Here is a 21,449-nt window from a genome sequence, read left to right on the forward strand (position 1 = left end):
GGGGGATAATTTGTTTTGATCTGATGTAAAATGTTTAAATGCTCCTCAAATGTGCATCTATTAATTTCAAAATCAATTTTGCCTGTAAAGATGATTTAAAGTGGCAATATACATTTTATATAATCATATATTGGATTGAATTTCTAAGTAATAACAGTATAATTTAAAGTGGTTCTAAAGGCAAAACATTTTTTACCCTTAATGCATTCCCTGTATTAAGGTAAAACATTTCCCACTACCTGTTTCCTTCCACCAACACCCCCTATCTCTAACCCCCCCACCCCCTAAACGGTTACCTGAGTCTTTTCCCGATCCTCACTTCCTATTGTCACAGGACTCATTGAAAACAGCGGGAGCCATGGGCTGTCAAATTCTGTGAGGAGGGAGTGTGTCTGAGCCACACTGTGTCTATGGATGCACACACCATGGTTTGGGAGTGCACCCACATGGCACAGCTTGCTCTGGGGCACTCAAAGAAGAGAAGTGGAGAGCACTGGTGGGGGTCTCCAGAAAAGCAGGCCTTATCTGTGCAATACCATTGTCTAGACGGCTCCCAAAGCCACTGTGGATTGAGATTTGAGAAGAAAGCACCCCTCCTATTTGATAAAAGTCTGCAAATGTTGAGCTTATTTCTATACAAGATCAGACATGGGTTGTACAGAAGGCCAGTGCATTTCCGTGGCTAGTCATTTCCCTTTGATAAGTGTTGTAATTGATATTGGGTGTATATCAATATACCATATAAACAAAAGAGTGCAATCTAGCTAGCACACTAAATGTTGATTAGTAGTATAAGGAAGATAACAAGGAAAGTATTATACTAACCTAGGTGGATACAGAATCTGTCTGATCATTTTTCTATGCACCCGCTGGGCAGGAATGTTAAAGGGACGTATGGGTACGCCCTTTTGCCTTACTGTGCCATTCTGCCGACGTAAATCAGCATGCGGCAGTTGGCATGTGGTTAAAGAGAACCTATCACCTGCCTGTGTGATCGTATAGGAGGTCTGTTGGCCCCCTTGAGATAGCATTAAAGTTGAATGGAAAAAAGTGTTAAATTTTAATAATTTTTTTAATAAACTCAGTCCACCTGTGCACACATGTGATTGCAAACACTTGCACGGAGCACACGTGTAAATAAACAACAATTGTGAGGTATTGATGCAAATGCCAGTATGAGAGCAATTATTCTAGGGCTACAATTTGATTCTAAATTGATGAGCTATGAGGCCGGGTTCACACTGGTACGACAAACGCTCCGACATTGGGAGCTCATGTCGTATGATGTGTGAAAATCAATGTTGCCCTATGGGAGCCGTCTTAACTGGTCTGACACAAGTCGGTCCGACTTTGAAAATGCTCCTTGTGCTACTTTGGTCCGACTTTGATCCTACTTCAGCCCTTGAATACCACTGAAGTTGGATCAAAGTTGGATCGCCGTCTTGCCTGGTCCGACTTTGGCATGCGACTTGTGCTCTGATGATCTTGAGGGGGAACCCCACACCAAAAGAAGAAAAAAAAACGGCATACCAGGCCCTGGTCTGGTATGGATTTTAAGGGGGGGGGGGCCCTGCGCCCCCCCCCCCTGAACAGTACCAGGCCACATGCTCTCAACACAGGGTTGGTGGGTGCTTTGTGGCAGGGGGCCCTGTGCCCCCACCCCAAAGCACCTTGTCCACATATTGACGAGGACAAGGGCCTCATCCCGACAACCCTGGCGGTTGGTTGTTGGGTTCTGTGGGCGGGGGGGCTTATCGGAATTTGGGGGCCCCTTTCATTTCTTCTACCCTCTCTGGCTCTTCTCCACTCTCTCTCCGGTTCTTCTCCCTCTGTCTTTTGCCGGGTCTCCTCCTCTATCTTCTGCTCTTTTTCCAGCTCTTGCCCGGTCTTCTCCGTTGTCTTCTTCCCTCTGCTCTTCTTCCGATGTTGACACGATGCTCTCTCCCGCTCTAATGCGCAGGGGAGACCCAGCAGAAACATAGGGAGAGGAACCAGAAAATGAGCGAAGAAGAGCCAGAGAGGGCAGAAGAAGTCGGAAGAGACCCTCGGAGCTGCCTAATAAGTTACTTTAAAAACCTGTGTATTATGTTTTATTTCTGATTTTTTTTTTCCAGGTGAATGGGGTACAATGTACCCCAAACTCATACAAAGGATGGGGGCCTCCTTATTAAAGGGGCTCCCAGATTCCGACAAGCCCGCCACCTTTAGACCCCGACCACCAATGGTCAGGGTTGTCGGGAAGAGGCCCTTGTCCTCATCAACATGGGGACAAGGTGCTTTGGGTTGGGGAGGGCGCAGGGCCCCCCTGCACCAAAGCATCCACCATGTTGAGGACGTGTGGCCTGTTGTTATTCGAGGGGGGGGCGCACGCTAATCACCACCCCCTTTCCTGACCGACAGGGGCTGCATGCTCGGATAAGGGTCTGGTATTGACTTCAGGGGGACCCCCATGCCGTTTTTTCGGCATAGGGGGGTTCCACTTAAAATCCATACCAGACCGGGCCTTGTATGCTCTTTGGGGGGGGGGGTCCATGCAATTTTTTTTACATTTTGCATGGACTTCTCCCTAAATATTCATACCAGATACAGTGCCTGGTATTGTCGGGGTTCAAAGTCGGATCCCTGTTCATTGAAGTCGCAGGGCAAAGTCGGATCCTAAGTAGTATGGCTGTTGTGTCGTACCAGTGTGAACCTGGCCTAAAGGTTTTTAAATCCTTCATCCACGATGGACGATTTTGGTTACTGACCTTTTTCACCACTTCACAGGTGCACGCAAATTTAAGGCTTGACATGTTTGGCATCTGTTTCCCTTACTTTTTTTGCTGAAAAGATGCATTTAATAAACAGTAGCGCAAATTGTGTACAGCATAAAAAATTCAGCTAGCATCATTTTTATTCTTCAGGGCCTCTGCTTTTTTTGAAAATATATAATAATTTAGGTGTTTTTCTAACAAAAAATGCAGATCAGATTTTAGGATGCACTTTAATAACAAAGCCAACAATCTGGTTGCTGGGAGAATCTACACTTCTTCCCTTTTTTTCACCATTACACACTATTTCTGCCATTCCTTCTGGGTTCCTTTTTATTATGACTAAGAACGGGTACACTTTAACACCTGTTCAGCCATTTAGAATGTTATTTGTTAAATTTCCAGGTAAATATTTGGTTATACATCTTTCCATGTCTCGTTTTGACTTGAAAGAACTTGTAATGAGGTGTTAATTGTCTGTACTGTTTAGAGCCTGCTGAGTGTACCGCGTCTTCCTCTGCGTTCTGCTTTACCTAATTTCTTACACGTGCTTCGTTTATTTATTTTTCCACAGGAAAGTCTAAGTAAGGCTTCCTCATGTCACCATATAGTTCATTGCCAGTCCACTATTTTGCTAATGACATATGCATTATTTTTATCATTTTATTTTTGTTGAGGAATGGATTTACTTTGAGACAAGTCCACATTCTTAATACACCACCTAGCTGTCTGGAGTTTTGCCGGGGACTAAAAAGGAAATTGTAAAGTGTTATTTTTTTTTTCTTGTGTAATTGCTAGACGTTGGTCAACTTGTTAATATTTTACAGCTTATTTGAAGATCTACACATGCACGAATACATTCCCAAACATTTGTAACATAAAAAAATGATTTGGGACAGGTGCACAAAATCCTTTTATTGAAGCTTCATATGACAAGTGGTTGACAGATGGAGCAGGGGACAAAAAAGTAGACGTGTTTCACGCAAATGCTAGCGCTTGGTCATAATGGTTACAAACAAGATAGGTTCTGTTGATTTGTGGATGTGAACCCTCACATATACCCAGTGAAGTGAATAGCCGCAGATGATACAGAGATGACACAAATACTCCTACATAAGTTTTACTTCGAAAGATTTGTTATAAAATCCTTATGCATCTGTGAGGAGTACAGAACAGCGGTTATAGAACTGCAGTTACAGCTCTTATACACAGTGTGGAAGCTGATTGGAGGAAAGGGACATCCCCCTCCTTCCACATACGCAGAGGAACGAAGGATCGTGCAGAGCTGTATTCTTAATAGACGAGCTATGTGCTCATCTCCCTCCCTGTCACAAATGTATCTCATGTGTCATGAAAACTTCTCGGCAGTCACTTATGCGGATAAGAGGACCGAACCCCGTACATACGATCAGAATATCATTCAAATGAAATTCCGCTTTCAAAGCAATCATACGATAATCTGATTGTTAGTTCACAGCTTTTGTCCAAAATTTTCCAATGAGAGAAACACGAAAAATGTTCTTGCACAATACCAGATCGTACGATTTTCATTTAATCGGTACAGTTTTTGTCCGAAAATACAATACATTACAGTAATACCTCAGATTGCGAGTAACACAGTTAATGAGCGTTTCACAATACAAGCTATTATTTAAAAGAAAACCCTGACTCGGATTGCGAGCAAGGAGTCAAGCCTCTGCAAGGTACGGTACCAAATTTAGCCAGAGGTGTGGGGTGACGGTGACACTCGGAGCCACTCAGAAATACTGCGACTCCAAGTGGTTTCCGAGTGTCTCCACCCCCTCCACCTCTGGCCACATGCGGTACTGCAGACAATAGAAGTCACTGTGGAAAGAATTATCTTTGTTTCCGTTGATGGGGAAACTCGATTTGATACATGAGTGCTTTGGATTACAAGAATTCTTCTGTAACAAATTATGCTCGTAATCTAAGGTACCATTGTATATCACTTCAGAATTTTTATTCTGTCATATGAGAAATGTTGTACTATAGTAACCTATTAATTTTCAATATGGAGACTAGCATGCAAAAAGGACGGACCATCATTCGTCTGATAGTCTCTTTGTATCTACTAGGCTTTAGAGCTTTGGAGAGAAAGACGTAAACACTGCAGATCTACCGTATGTGCTTAGTTCAAATTTTATGACTGGTTTCCAACCACTTTAAGTTAAATTTGTATGCAACTTGGAACAGTTATATATATATTTTTTTTTAAGTAGAACGTCAGCCCAAAAAGTTATTTTTATGTTTTTTGGCTAGCATAGAAAAGGGTTGTCACCCCTGTAACCCTTGTTTTGCTGTCTGTGCCCCTCTTCAGAATATTTCACCTCACTTTTCTGTCCCAGTGACAATTGGATTTTGAAAATGTTGGGTTGTTGTGGAAACAAGGATTGGTGATAAAGCTTCAGTGGAGGCACCTTTTCCCCATAATAAGAGGAGTGAATTATCCTTCCTAGGGGGAGATTTCCTCTCACTTGTTGTCTACCTCCTTTGTAACTTGTGGACTGCCTGTACTCTGTAAATGAAAAAATTGAACCCCTGTACTGTTGCCTGATAAGTGAAATAATTTGTTTGAATGTCCTATTCCTAGTTTATTTATAATGCATCACCCTTCTCTTTACTGGCTGTCTTAATTTAAAGATCTAAAAAAACAAAATAGAAAATGATTGGGTGTCTAGAAAATGTATACACTGTATGCTTGCTGGCTGGCTGGTTTAAGGACAATTAGTAAAGTTGGAATTGGTGAGGTTTTTTTATTTTATGGGCATCTGCCTAGTAAAATGCTTCCAATTTTTTTTTTTACTGGGCACAGATGGCCTTCTAATTGTAATGATTTGAGTGATTACTGATCAAGGGGTTTATTTCTACTGCATGATACAGATAGATTTCAGTAAATATTCTGGTGACTTAGATGTTGAAAATAATTTTTCTGACATCCTCCTAAAGAATACCATGCAGTCTACAGCATATAACTGTGTGCATCAAACAGTCCAAAGAGGGGATTCCTGTTTTTATCTGTGTGTATTTATGTACACAGTATCTTCACAGTGTTAAAGGGTTTCTCCAAGTACCAGCAATGTATGTCGAGAGGGGTTTCCTGTTTTATTGTGATTGGTTTATCTCACTTTACAGTTGCATTGCTTGCATATGTGTACTAATATATACCGTAATCATGTACAAGCTCCTTCTAGCAGATTAGCCTTTCAGTTAGGACTTGACTAATATGCTCAACATTTGGCAAATTAGCTAAGAGAGTACAGCATTAGATAACCCTGACTTCCTTTTTGCTGTACAACAATGTACTATAAACTTATTTTTTTTTTTTATCTAATCTGTAGAGCCATTGTTCCCTTTTCCTTTTGCCGTTGCTGTTTTGTGTATATAATTTCATAATCTCTCCTTTTTTTTTTTTTTTTTCCATGTAGTCATTGTAGTATACTTTCACCTGTTGGAAGGCAGAGAAAAATGCAGTGTCTCATTTGACTTCAAAATTCTAAAGCTAAAAATGTTTTTACCTTAAAGGGTCACTAAAGGAAAAAAAAATTTAAGCTGAAATGACTGTTTACAGGGTATAGAGACATAATAGTTAACTGATTCCTTTTAAAAATGATTAAAAATAGATAAAAACCAATCATATAATGTGCCTGCAGTTTAGTTTCGTTTTTGCTGTTGTTTCCTGGTTCTCTGATGTACAGAGAGCCAATAGAGGGCAGTGAGCCAATAGAGGGCAGTGATACTTTGTCTAAAACTCCTCAGCACCAATCCAGTTTCATTTTACACACAGTAATCACACCACCTTGATTAGTCACCACAGAGAGAAATCTCCCAGTACTGTGGTGATCAGGAAACAGACAACCAGGAAGTGTCCAGAACGGAGAGGATTTACAGCAACATCAAAGCAAAAACGAACAATGAGGACATGAAACCAGGACTGCAGTAAGGTAAAGGAAGCTATTTAGCTAAAAAAAAAAAAAAAAATTCCTTTAGTGACCCTTTAATGCATTCATTGCATTAAGTAGTTAAAAAAAAAAAAAGCTTTATATTGCTCTGTCTTTCCCCTTCCCTGTGTGAAGAGGAATAGGGTAAAAGAGATCCAGCACTGTTCCCGACTGCATCTCTCCTCCCCTCTCTTCCTCTTCACGTTAGCTCCTGCTGCTGTCAATCAAATGTAGTGAGGAGGAAGTGGGGGCGGGGCTAAGTCCTGCTATGTGTGTCTATGGAGCACAGCATGGAAGTGAGCAGGACAATGTTTGCCCCCATAGCAAACGGTTTGCTAAGGGGAAACACGAAGACAAGGTGGTGTCAATGTCGCTGGCGGGGGACCCAAGAAGAGAAGGATTGCTTCTCTTTTCCCCCTCTCCCTCTTTACACTGGCTCCTGTCAATCAAATGTAGCAAGGAGGAGGGCTAAGTTCCACTGTGTGTGTGTGTGTGTGTGTGTGTGTGTGTGTGTGTGTGTCTGTAGAGCGTGGCTCCATAGACGCATAGCTCGGGTGCGAGCATGCACCGTTTGCCTCCATACCAAACCGAGAACTTATTCTCTCTGGAGAAGAGACGCTTGAGAGGGGATAGATTTCAATTATCAAATGCCATACTGTTGACCCCACAATAAGGAAAAAACTTTTTTTGTGGAAGAAACAAGACACCTGGCCACTCATTAAAATTAGAAGAAAAGAGGTTTAGCCTTAAACTATGTAGAGGGTTCTTTACTGTAAGAGCTGCAAGGATGTGGAATTCCCTTCCACAGGCGGTGGTCTCAGTGGGGAGCATCGATGGTTTCAAGAAACTATTAGATAAGCACCTGAACGCCCACAACATACAGGGATATACACGGCAATGCTGACATATAATCTCACACATAGGTTGGACTTGTGTCTTTTTTCAACCTCACCTACTAGGAGGAGAAGCCAAGATAATCAGCGAAGGGCGATCTTGGCTCCATTGCAAAGAGCAAGTTAGTATAACATGTTTGTTATTTTAATTAAAAAAAATGATTTTTATAACTCTTTAAAGGGTCACTAAAGGATTTTTTTTTTTTTTTTTTTTTAGCTAAATAGCTTCATTTACCTTACTGCAGTCCTGGTTTCATGTCCTCATTGTTCGTTTTTGCTCTGATGTTGCTGTAATCCTTCTCTGATCTGAACACTTCCTGGTTGTCTGTTTCCTGATGAAAAAAGTCATGGGAGCTTTCTCTCTGTGGTCACTAATCAAGGAGGTGTGATTACTGTGTGTTTAAAACCCCTCAACACCAATTAGTTTCGTTTTACAAACCATCACTGCCCTGTATTGGCTCTGTGTCTCTGTACATCACAGAAGCAGGAAACAGCATGCAAAAACCAAACTGAAACTGTAGGTACATTATATGATTTATTTTTATCTATTTTTAATCATTTTTAAAAGGAATCCGTTAACTATTATGTCTCTATACCCTGTAAACAGTCATTTCAGCAAAAAAAAACTCCTTTAAGTTCCCCACCTCTCTGTTCATTCACCAGGAGTGAAAGCAAAGTGCTGTACAAACCACAGTCACTGGAATCATAGCTTACACAGGGCTATGGACTCGCCATGTGACGGCCCTGTGCTGTCACATGCTCCTCCATGCCCAGAGGTAACTATATATTGCTGAGAATGAGGGCATTAAAGCAAGCCTGTGTCTTTGCCCCAAGCGCAGAGATCTTGCAAACAGATTGTCCAAAGTATAAAAGAAAATATTATGTAGTTTTAAGGACAACTGTAACTGAAGTTGTTTAATGCTCCCAGTCCCCTGAGTACAGCCCACTCCGTTAAATATTTACCTTCCACCCTGTTGCAGATATATTGATTGTGTGGCCCTGGCAAGTGCCATGCAACCCTTTGGGGGGGGGGGGGGAAATCCCCTGAAGGCCCCTTCTTTCTACACGTGTATTTGAGGGTCACAGGTTTCCCATGCAGGAGATATACTCTGGACCCCTGCCCTGGAAGCTGGTATGAGCACAACGCCCCTAAATGAATGAATGTGACCACAGCACACAATAAAAGAGGATCCAGATAATTTTCTGTAAAATTGCTGTGTTGTGCCAGGCAGGGGCATGCAATGAATATTGCTAGAACAGGGAGGGAAGGTAAATAACTGGGTGAGTTGTGCTCAGGAGGACTATTTGGATAACATCTCTACCCTGGGTTAGTTCACACCGAAACACGTGCGTTCCCATCCATGATTTGAATGGGCTGTAAAATTGTACTGTAACATGGGAAAAGGTAGTGCAAGCATTACTGCTGTACCATGCGATTTGGTGACCCAAAGGTGCTGCACTTGCAAAATCCATTAACAATTCATTGGCACCGCAACCTGCAGTGTGGGAAACATGCTTTTCCTGCACCACATTTTGGCATGAACCAGCTCAAAAGGAACAATTTTCCCTTAAATCTACAACATCCTCCAAAACTGTAATGTCCATTTGGATGAACTGACACTTTAACTGTATAAAACCACAACTGAACTGCAGATTTTTGTTCAATCCTGTAGGTTTTACAATCCAAATTCAGCCTGTCATGAAGATGTGTCAACTCTTTCAAATGTCTTCAATTTCCTCCAGAATTTGGCATATTTAATTAAAGTGTTAAAATACTTAATTACTAAAAACCTCAAGGGATAAGGGCTTTTTTCACATTTAGGTTGAGAATTAATTTGTTTTGCTCCTGCTGCAGACTTCATTACCATCAAACCACGTTTCATTGTGCTGTACAAGACACAATTCATTGGCTTTTTATAATAATACCCTGCAGCCTGCATTTAAGTTGTAAAATAATTCTGCATAAGTAGAATTTGATTGTAGTAATTGCTTTCAAAGTGACTTGGGCCATGACATAGCTATCTTACCAAGTTAAGTTTGTCAATAGGCTTACACCATTGATATGTTTTTTTTTTTTTTTTCTGTCAGTATTACAGAATTTTTCAAAAATGAATGAACTGCGCATAGTCATAACAAAAAGGGAGGTCTGTGCATTTTTTTTATACCAAGGTAACTTAAAGGACAGTCATTTACATAATCGTAAAGAAAAATGTTCCGCAGAGCAGCATAAAGTAAGTATATTCAATTATTCCAGTTTGGGGTCTGCCTCAAACTCAGGATAATACAGTGGCATCAGCATGGGAAGAATTGGTCCTTCACTCAAATTTTTAAAGTGGGACTTTAGTCAAAAAATTAAGTCCTGCTAGATCACTTCAAGCTGGCTCCTTTTGCAGGTATAGTCGTGTAAAACATTAAGAATAAGTGCCTATCTTATATAAAATTCTGTAATACATTATCGCACCCTGTTCTACACATACTCAGTTGCTCTCCATTTTTAGGCACTGATGAATTTGTAGACACCGATCTGCTGATGGCCTTTAGACCCCTTTCACACAGGCGGTTTTTAGTTGTTTTAGCGCTAGAAATAGCCTCTAAATAGTGCCTGAAAACCACCTCTGATTCATTTTGTTGTGTCTTTTCACACTGGGACGGTGTGCTTGCGTGACGTCAGGAAAAGTCCTGCAAGCAGCATCTTTGGGGCGGTTTGGGATTCAAATGAATGGGCAGTGCTTCAGAAGCACCGCAACACGGGTGTTTTTAACCCCTTCTTTGGGGTTAAAAGCACCCCCATAGTGGCCGAAAAGCACCGATAAAACGAGCGGCGCTTTAGCACTAACTCGGCCGTGACCACTATTTGAAAGGGGTTTTAAAACAGAATTAAATCATCTTATCCTTTACAGCAGGGGTGGCAAACACAAGGCCCGCAGGCCGAATCCGGCCCGCCAGGCCTTGTTATGTGGCCCGCCAGTAGGGGTGCAATGGATCGTCACCGATTCTGTCACCCCGTTTCATGAATTTAAAAAAATAACAAAACAGTAAAGTTAGCCCAATTTTTTTGTAAAATATGAAAGATGATGTTACACCGAGTAAATAGATACCTAACATGTCACGCTTTAAAATTGCGCACACTCATGGAATGGCGCCAAACTTCGGTACTTAAAAATCTCCATAGGCAACGCTTTGAATTTTTTTACAGGTTACCAGTTTAGATTTACAGAGGAGATCTAGTGCTAGAATTGTTGCTGGCACTCTAACGCACGCGGCGATACCTCACATATGTGGTTTAAACAGCGTTTACATATGTCGGCGGGACTTGCGTGTGCGTTCGCTTCTGCGCGCGAGCTACTGGGGACAGGGGCGTTAAAAAAAAAAATTTGTATTTTTTTTTTTTTTTTTTTTTACATATTTATTTATTTTTTTACACTTTTTTTTTTTTTTTTTATCACTTTTATTCCTATTACAAGGAATGTAAACATCCCTTGTAATAGGAATGTGTGTGACAGGTATTCTTTATGGAGAGATGCGGGGTCAATAAGACCTCCAGGCTGGAAAGCATGAAATCGGTGAAAAAAAATTCACCGATCTCATGCTTACTGTTGCTTAGCAGCCGCAATTGCGGCTTTGTTTACTTACGGGGACCCGGGCGTGACGTCATCACATCGCGCCCGGGTCCTCCGACGGTCATAGAGATGACTGGTGACCATCTGGTCACCAGTCATCTCTATGCTTCCTGCCAGCGCCGGACGATTCGTTCTCCGGGCCCCCGATGGCACGGGAGAGCCCGGAGAAGCACCGGATGGCGGCGGGAGGGGGGGGGGGGATGTCCCCTCCCGCCGCCTGTAAGAACGATCTAGCGGCAGGATTCAGATATCCCCCCACAAAGCCCAGGACGTCATATGACGTCCACCCGAATCGTTAGAGGTCCTTTGTGGACGTCATTTTACAATGGGCTGGTATGGATGTGGTTAATATGAAATGTATGTTTCTTGCTACAGAACATTATTTTTTATCATTGCCATGGGCAGTTGTGTATTTAGGATTTGTGCTGCCCTAGGCCTGACTAAACTCGTGCCCCCCGCTAATTTTAATAATGACCCACCCCTTCCTGTCAAGGCCACACCACTTTCTGTTTAAGACCCGGCCTGAACTTTTCGAGTGCGGACACTAGTTTTGAGGGCCTGGAGGGGGCAAGGATTCCCTTAATTTGCCCCTATGGGGCAGGAAATGAAGGGAAACCTCTGCAATGGGACAGGGATGGTAAAAAAAAAAACTGACAAGGGCTATAACCCTCCCTTACTCTATCCTCTATCTAGCTGGCATTCCCCAACTGCGCCCCCCCACAGTTGGGGAATGCCAGCCTCCCGCATACCGGAAGCAGTGTGGCTGCTTTATGGGGGCGCTAGACTAGATTGCCTCTCAGCCCAGTCCGCTCCATAAGACTGGCGCTACACTAACACTCTTTTCGTGCTGCCCTAAGCCTGGGCCTTGTTGGCGTAGGCCAGGATACAGCATGGGTAAAGCTATGGCTTACACCTTTAAATGCATGGCAGCAAAGTATTAGAAAACAGCCTTACAATTGTATTGTTGTATTAGATACACATACAGTTGTCATCAGATTCTACTTTATGTTCAAATTCTTGAATCATATATTTAACATATTCTGTGTAGCTGTATATACAGTAAAGAGAAGAAGTTCTTTATAGTGCTTTATACTTCACCAGCTGGATTTAGTCTATAAATCTTAATTCTTCATTTGGGTAAGATATATCTTCTGTAGTCTATACAAGGGATATGCAATTAGCGGACCTCCAGCTGTTGCATAACTACAAGTCCCATGAGGCATAGCAAGACTCTGACATCCATAAGCATGACACCCAGAGGCATGATGGGACTTGTAGTTTTTTAACAGCTGGAGGTCTGCTAATTGCTTATTCCTGGTCTATACCTTTCAGTTCACCCGTTTGATAAGAGGAATGCTCCATGGTCCATGCTTTACAGCTTGTCAATTATATTAAGATTATTTTTAGAGTTCAAAATTGCAGTGAAAAGATTTTTAGTACTCCTGAAAACAAGATGCCAAACCATTTAGGAAGGTGATATATTAATTGGCTATGATTATGTTTAGTGCACCAAAATGTATGAAAGTTTAGTAATACCAAAATCATAGCCCGTCTGCGGGAAATTAGGGCACAGTGTGGTAGTGTACAGATGCCGAAATCAGTGGGCCATCTGGCACAATATAATGTGATTATTTAGCTGCCCAGATTGTCATTAATTTCTCGCAATGTTTCACTCTGCATTGAGTAGCATGCAAGCGTTGTGTCTGCTGATCCTTTTTTTTTTTTTTTTTTTTTTGTGGTTACCATATTGTGTATTTGCTTTCTCTTGAGGAAGTTAATGATTAGATCCTGCAAAGGCATGACATTAATATATACATTCTCAATCTATTTCACTTGTTATCCTTTACTTGATAGACAGTTCACTGTTGTCTTTATGTCTAAATATTATTGTTAAATTTGTTTATCAGGTAAACTTAAGATATTACTAGCCATTTAATGTTGCCCAATCCAGCCTGGTTCATTGAGACTAAGTAATAGAGCAGCTACCTCTGCATGAGTTCATGCACAAGGTGGAAAAAATAAATACATTGGTAGATGTGTTTTGTTTTTTTTCCCCGAAATATTTGATTGGATTTTCAAGAGAGAAATATGCAATAATAAATAGGCACATAAAAGGTTGTGAATATACAATGAAAACATGGTGCATCATTACAAAGAGGTACATGACGTATCCATAAACATATTGAAAAAATATATATAAGCAGGGCAGGATAAGGGAAGTATGGGGAAAGATCAGAAGAGGGAGAAGGAGACGAACAGATCAAATGAAATCGGAAAAGGATATAAGAAATACAATATGGTATATTCATAAGATGTCAACAGTAAGAATACACTTAAGAAGCATTCAAAGAAAATAAAAATACATTAAGTCATATTCATGTAGTCAATAATAGTCAAAATTTATTCGAGTTTGCAAAATGAAACCAGCAAGCCCATTTGTCATGAAAACATTTAGGAGAATCCCTGGATTGGTGGATTAAATCTTCCATATTAGCAATATGTTGCACTTTGCGTAACCATTCTGAGATAGTAGGGGGAGAAGATTGTAACCATTTAATGGGTATGCAAAGTTTAGCTGCATTGATAAGGTGTAGAATGATCGTATTTTTGTATACTGAATGAGGTAAGGAAGAGTGATGTAACAAATATTGTGCTGCCGTGAAATCGGGGACGTAAGACGTAATAAGGGTAATAAGAAGGGTTTAATAAGGTTGCAGTCCCACCAAATGTGAAATAATGAGCCTAGAGAAAGGTTACATCGCCAACATAAAGGGGAGGTTTTTGGATCATATTTGTGTATTATGCAAGGGGTTTTATACCATCTAGAATAGAGTTTAAAGCCATTCTCCTGAGTCAAAACATTGAATGAATGACTTGTATAGCGCAACGCATGCAAACTGAATTGCCTCTGGACGCTTTTTCCAGCCAGTATCTGCTTGGCTGGTGCGGTCATTTTTACCCCGTAGGATCATGACGCGCTAGGGACACACAGTCATATATACATATATACTGGGGCAATTTGGACGAGATCCAATTTACCTACCAGCATGTCTTTGGTAGGTAAGAGACCCCTTATGTTTACGGCGGAAAATGACTTCCCACTCCTCACTGGAAAGGGAAATATTAAGATCTATTTCTCATTTCTGATTTGTAGAATCAGTAGTGAGCTCATAAGTTGAGAAAAACATAGCATATTACGATGAAATCAGATGTCTCTGAGGGTAGTTCTTAAGACAAATAATTTCAAAGGGGGTTTTGGGTCTATACCAGTTGGTAGATGGTTTTAATATGAATATGAAGCCTGCTTTCATCCTAAGGCCCCATTTACACAGGCTTTTCGATCGAAAAGGTCCGCCTGTCAGTTTTTTAGGCGGACTTTTAGGCGGACTTGATAGGAGTCTTCATTCACTCCTATTTAGCAGCGGATATCTGCGGTGACATGTCCGCTGACACCCGCTGCTATCCGATCCTGTCCATGAAATTCAGACGGATGTGACCCTTTTTTCCATCGATCGGATCGTATGAAAACAGACAGGTGGTCCATTTTCATCCGATTTCCCCATAGAGGAGAGGGGGGCTCTGACAGGTCTGTCTCAACACAGTGAGCATAGACAGACCTGTCATCCACCTGATCAGCTAGCATAGTTCCTACCTCATCTGTTAATAGAAACATGTGTTAAAAGTATATAAGTGTTGATCTCTCCTGAAAACGCTAGGTGACAGACTATTTCGCTGATCTAATGATTTCATAATTTTAAGACGTTGACCTGGAATACATGAATGTAGACCCTTTCACTTTTTGTACACTTCTGTGATGTCAGTATATCAAAGAATTGAGCCTAAAGGGTCAGCCTGAAAGCCACTAGTCAACTACCAGTTACAGTAGATGCTCAGCAATGGCAGCTACAAACTTCCCCAGAATGGGTTTCAATTACTCAATAGTAGAGATGGGTTTGGCGTGCTCACAGTGAGTGGAGCGGGCGGATGACGGGTCCATGTTTCGCTTTACTCTATGGACCCTCCAATCTGGTCTGGCCAGATGGAAGGGGATCGTATCTCCTTCTGTTTTTTTTTTTGTGGAGGTAGGCCACAAGTCCATTTTTTATATATTTTTTTTTATATTTTCCATTTCATAGAAGTGAATGGAGGGTCCGATCATGTCAAAGGGGCCTAAGGCTGCTTTCAAACTGATGGGCTGTGATTTACCCACACTGGGGTGCAGGATAGTGCAATTGTGGCTTTCCTGTTGGTTTGCTGCACTTTTGCCATAGACTTCTATTATATTCTGCAGGTCTGGGGCACTTTCTGAAAGTGCACCAAACCCAAAGGTTATAACTGAAGTCTATGACTCGGTTCAGGTAACCCACAGATGCACTGCGCTGCACCTGAGGATCGGTTTGAAAGCAGCCCAGTAACCACTGCAGAACAGATATGCCCATATATACACTGTGATTTTAGTAATAGACTTACATTTAATAACAGTCTTCCATTCAGGTATCGTCGGCTGTTGCTGTCCCAGGCTGAGAGCATTTGGTATCACTCCACTTGTGAGAGGAGTTGGTGCTATACCGGAAGCATCACCTTGTGCAGCTCTGCTGCCGCTTGCGTCCTCTACCGCCTGCTTCATTCACAATACTGATGCTCTGGGATGGCGAGTCGGCAACCCACAATCTGGACTTGCCAACCCGCCATCCCAGAGCAGGCGGTTGCGAGACACATCAGAGGGCTCCGCATGCCACATGTGGCCACTGGTTGGGCACCCCTGCTGTACTGGAACAAAATCGAATTGGTCCCAGCGCTGCTCATCCATTTATAGCAAGGTTTTTTTTAAGAAGTGAATATAAGGCTTTCTCTGATTGGCTAAAGTGGAGATTCTGATATCATCCCACTGCCTCTGCACCTCAGCGTGCCATCAGGGGAAACCTGGGTTTTATTCATAAGTTACAAAGCTTCCTGCGAAGGGCTGAGCCTTCTCTGGTTCCAGAAATGGACTGGGAAGTCCCTGTACCGCTGCTGGAGCACAGCACTGTAAGTACCTGATGCTGCATGCAGAGCTGACAGCAAACACATGTCTTCAAAGTGGAGATAGTTAAGCTTTGATCTTTTAAAAAGTTTTAATTAAAATATATTTTCTACACAGTAAAAATAATAATTTAAAAACTTAAAATATTGAAATTTTTGCAAAAATCACACAAAATTGTTAGGTTATATTGCATTTACAAATCTAAAAGCTGCCAGAAAAATTGGTTTCAGTAAAATAGAAGCTGCTTTGCTTGAACAGTTTGTAAATATTCACAAATATGTAGAGGGTCCTTCACCTGTGCAAATTGTCGGGCATGAAATTCCCAGCCATTCCAAACTCGGTTAAAATGTAAATGGAATTTGTCTCTGTCTGCCAATGGTACTCAAAGTCAGATGGGCATAGTAAAATCTCTCTCTTTTCAGCACTCTAATTACAAATATTTCTGGTCCAAAAATATTTTCAGAATATTTTTGTTAAAGTAATTTGAAGCATGTGTGTTTTTTGGTCACTTTGCAGTCTGGGTTCCTTGCCCCTTTAAGAACATTTGCTGTGTTAAACACATTTATTAGTGCTGAATGTGCTCCAGATACAATGTCATGTATAATATTAAAGAGCTTGATAATGCATTGTCATCAATATATATTGCTATTTTACCCAAAGCCCTAGCGCAATCATATTTTATTGTATTCATTACGGTTACTTAAGAAGTAAAACAAATGGGAAATGCCTCTCTGCACATTTAACTTGCAGTCTATTGTGCTGCAGCTGTGGAAAGAAAATCTGCTTACTGAATATTTAAATTTTATTTTTAAACAGAAAGAACTTTGCAATATGATACTGGATTGCTGTGCTCAGCAGAGAACGTACGAGAAGTTCTTTGGCTTGCTTGCTGGGGTAAGTAAATTGTTCAGTCATTTAATTTCCTAACTTACAACCCCTTGGACTCTTTTAGACTCGTGCGTATAAATATGGGTTGAAATAAATGTTACAGACATTTTTTTACTACAACCTGGTAGCTTATTGTTTAGCAATTTGACTTTACAGTATTGAGTTTCTGGGTTTCAAAGGGGCAGTGTTTGTATAGAGTGTATGAGCATTAGGTGTTTTTCTCTGCTTCCTTCTCTAATCCAAGTACATTCTGGTTAAATTATGCTGCTAACCATACTGACTTTTTTTATACGGTTGTTGTAAGGACGACCGTTGGCGCTATATAAATCTGGTATAATATTAATTAAATGGCTCCTTAGGGATAGGGACTAATGGGGTTAGCTCTATAAAAAATGTTGGCACTATTTGTTCAGCTCTATATAATATGTTGGGATTTTATAAATACTGTAGTCTTGGTCCATGGATCTCTGCTGATGCTTGTTTCCTCCTCACTATTATCTATGGTAGCCCCTGCTTTATTTATAAAAAAAAAGGTCCACCACATATTCAGAGGGCGGTAGAGACTGCCACTCATGTGAAAAAGCCCTTACTGAGAAGAGAAAAAAAAAATAATTACTGCACATGATAAATAATTCATTGCAGAAATTAAATATTAGAAAATGTTGGTCCCGATCAAACTTGACATCGCTCTTTCTCACTAATCTTATACTGTATATTCATCACAGTTCAAATTGCAGCTGCACAGTGCTAGTGTTTCAGTAAACCTTATCAAGGTGGTCTGACAAATTTGCCAGGATAATCCAGGAGGATGATCCTCTTTTATTTTATTTTTATTTAAGTAATTTGAGTTTGAGATGCCAAAAATAGCCCGTGGGCATACCCAGGTTTATAAGTTAACACAGTAAATGCACAAAAAAGGGGAGGCAAAAATAAAGAACCAAAAAACGTTGGCTTAACTGTTCACTTGGTAACCAAGGTGATTGATTTGAATATAGCTGATTGGCACAGACCTATCCATAAATTATATCATTCAATCTGTCTTTACTCTATTGATCTAATGAGAGCATCTACAGAGCAGAGTCATGGAGGGGGAGTGAATCATGTTGGGGGTATGCCCAAAGGTTTTGTTGTCAAGGAGTCCACCCAGATTTCCCACATTTTTGCAAATTTTCAGGGGGCAACCCCTAGACTCATAAATAAATGTATACAGTGGTGTTGCTGAATTGACCAGGGTTTTCCAAAAATCAAGTATAGGTTTGGTCAGGGACTTGCATTTAAGCAAGATGGCTTTGCGGGCGTAAAATAACAATAGCCCAGTCAGTGTTCTCATTGCTCTGGCCTTGGCCAGCAAGTGGACCAAACCAAGTATACAGACATCCAGATTTGCTTTTTAAAACAACGGTATTTGGTAAACTTGCACGTACAGACTCTGAATTGATACTGAACAGCGGAGGAGATTTGCCCAATGTGTTTGATTTTTTTTCATGCTGTTAATGCATTACATTTTGTATTTGGATTTTGCATGGGCAGGCCCTGTGCAACTCTTCATAAATCTTTTCCTTTGTATATCACCAGTACTTAAGCTTTTCATTGGTATGTGTTCACCATGTAATGTCTACATGACTTTCTCTTGTAGCGTTTCTGTTTGTTGAAGAAAGAATACATGGAGTCTTTTGAAGTCATTTTCAAAGAGCAGTATGAGACCATCCACCGGCTGGAAACAAACAAATTAAGAAATGTTGCCAAGATGTTTGCCCACCTTTTGTATACTGACTCTATTCCATGGAGTGTAAGTATCTGCTTTTTCTTTGCCAAGCTGGTATTAAATGGGCAGGTCTCATTAGTCCTTTTCAGATTGTACAGAATACACCTGTACTTCAGTTGTAAATGGTCATTAGTGAATTGTTCTCCAGGTTTAGATTTTAAAATGTCATTAAGTGAATTGCATCTTGAGATGGATAGATCAGTGTAGAAGAAAAGTGCACTCAAAGATATGAAAAATTGTTCCTTCCAACAGGGAAGACCCAAACAGCCCAGAATGTGGTACAGTGTTCATGATTGCAACATAGAATAATTAATTTGAATTAGGGCCGAAACAACTAATCGATTATGAAATTAATCGATTAGAATTTTCATAATCGATTAATCGGCCAGTAACATAATGGGGTTAAAAAAACTAAAGTTGGCCCTTTATAGTACAAAAAAACAAATCGCTACTGTAAATATTACTTTCACTGTCCAACAGTAAAAAAAATTAACCCCTTACCGTAGCGATTATTTGCTCTCTTTGTATTTATTTTTGATAGGTTGTGCACTCTGGGTAGAACACGGGATTGGGTCTGTATCGGATTAGCCAAATAGTTCCCTAAATCTTAGTATTTTTTTTTTAAGTGTTTTTAATCCGTGTCAAATGAAGCAGATATCGGGAAACCAAAAAAAAAAAAGTTCAATAGAGAAACCCTGTACAAGCATTAAAACATTATTTTGTAGGCCATTAAATTGTTTTCTAAATTGGGTAACATGGTCTCATGATCTTGCTTTCTTTTTTTTAAAAGATGTGGCCTAGAAGGAAGTATTCTGCAGAAGCTCAAGTCAATACATTTATATGCTGTTAAATTGCACTCCGTATGAAGGTGTGCAGTAGCCCCCATGCATTGCTTGTGTGTATCTTTGTGATTTTGTTCCATTGGTGAGGATAAGAAATGTTTGTATATTTTAGGTTCTTGAATGCATAAATCTTAGCGAAGAAACGACAACATCTTCTAGTCGTATATTTGTGAAAATATTCTTCCAGGAGCTGTGCGAATATATGGGACTCCCCAAGCTAAATGGCAGACTTAAGGATATGTAAGTATTCTGGTTCTGAAGTTGTCGTGATGGAAAGTACCTTTTAAATTACCACTAATTGAAATGCTTGGAAAATGAATTCCATGTTTTTTAAGAGAACGTAACTATTAAAGGAGAAGTATAGCCAAAGCTCGTTTGGCTGTACTTCTCCTATGGATCACAGGAGTGCAATTCATTTTGCACTCCTATGACCCGTTTTCAGCAGAGAGAGGGCTGAAGTCCGCTCTTTGCTGACGTCACAGACGTCGGTCCAGGCACCGCGTCATCACAACGATGGAAGGTCAGGATCTGTCAAGTGCCTGGACTGGCACCCAGCTCAGCCTCTCAGTGAGCCGCTGAGAGACTGAGACGGCCGCTCTGCCCCCTCCCCTCTGCAAAAAAGCCCAAACCCATACTTCTCTTTTAAAATTATGCTTTTTATTTTCCATTATTTGGTTCTTTGTGCTTAAGAGTTTCTAGACTCAACAGATAATACAAGTACCTAAAATCTGTGTAACAGCTTACTGTAATCTCTCATACAGTTACAGTGAGGAAAATAAGTATTTGAACACCCTGCTATTTTGCAAGTTCTCCCACTTGGAAATCATGGAGGGGTCTGAAATTGTTATCGTAGGTGCATGTCCACTGTGAGAGACATAATCCAAAAAAAAATCCAGAAATCACAATGTATGATTTTTTAAACTATTTATTTGTATGATACAGCTGCAAATAAGTATTTGAACACCTGAGAAAATCAATGTTAATATTTGGTACAGTAGCATTTGTTTGCAATTACAGAGGTCAAACGTTTCTTGTAGTTTTTCACCAGGTTTGCACACACTGGAGGAGGGATTTTGGCCCACTCCTCCACACAGATCTTCTCTAGATCAGTCAGGTTTCTGGGCTGTCGCTGAGAAACACGGAGTTTGAGCTCCCTCCAAAGATTCTCTATTGGGTTTAGGTCTGGAGACTGGCTAGGCCACGCCAGAACCTTGATATGCTTCTTACAGAGCCACTCCTTGTTATCCTGGCTGTGTGCTTCGGGTCATTGTCATGTTGGAAGACCCAGCCTCAACCCATCTTCAAAGCTCTAACTGAGGGAAGGAGGTTGTTGACCAAAATCTCGCAATACATGGCCCCGGTCATCCTTTCCTTAATACAGTGCAGTCGCCCTGTCCCATGTGCAGAAAAACACCCCCAAAGCATGATGCTACCACCCCCATGGTTCACAGTAGGGATGGTGTTTTTGGGATGGTACTCATCATTCTTCTTCCTCCAAACACGGTTAGTGGAATTATGACCAAAAAGTTCTATTTTGGTCTCATCTGACCACATGACTTTCTCCCATGACTCCTCTGGATCATCCAAATGGTCATTGGCAAACTTAAGACGGGCCTTGACATGTGCTGGTTTAAGCAGGGGAACCTTCCGTGCCATGCATGATTTCAAACCATGACGTCTTAGTGTATTACCAACAGTAACCTTGGAAA

General features: G+C 40.9%; 1 protein-coding gene across 1 annotated transcript in view; it reads left to right on the forward strand.

The window, feature by feature from the left end:
• CWC22 (CWC22 spliceosome associated protein homolog) overlaps window positions 1-21,449 on the forward strand; it is a 123,988-nt gene that overhangs the window by 80,281 nt on the left and 22,258 nt on the right. Inside the window, exons 14-16 of the mRNA XM_040357646.1 lie at window positions 17,062-17,139; window positions 18,770-18,922; window positions 19,853-19,980. Coding sequence (XP_040213580.1) covers window positions 17,062-17,139; window positions 18,770-18,922; window positions 19,853-19,980 — 359 coding nt within the window. The remainder of the gene's footprint in view (window positions 1-17,061; window positions 17,140-18,769; window positions 18,923-19,852; window positions 19,981-21,449) is intronic.

This window comes from Rana temporaria, chromosome 6 (assembly GCF_905171775.1).
Source record: "Rana temporaria chromosome 6, aRanTem1.1, whole genome shotgun sequence".
Taxonomy (NCBI): domain Eukaryota; kingdom Metazoa; phylum Chordata; class Amphibia; order Anura; family Ranidae; genus Rana; species Rana temporaria.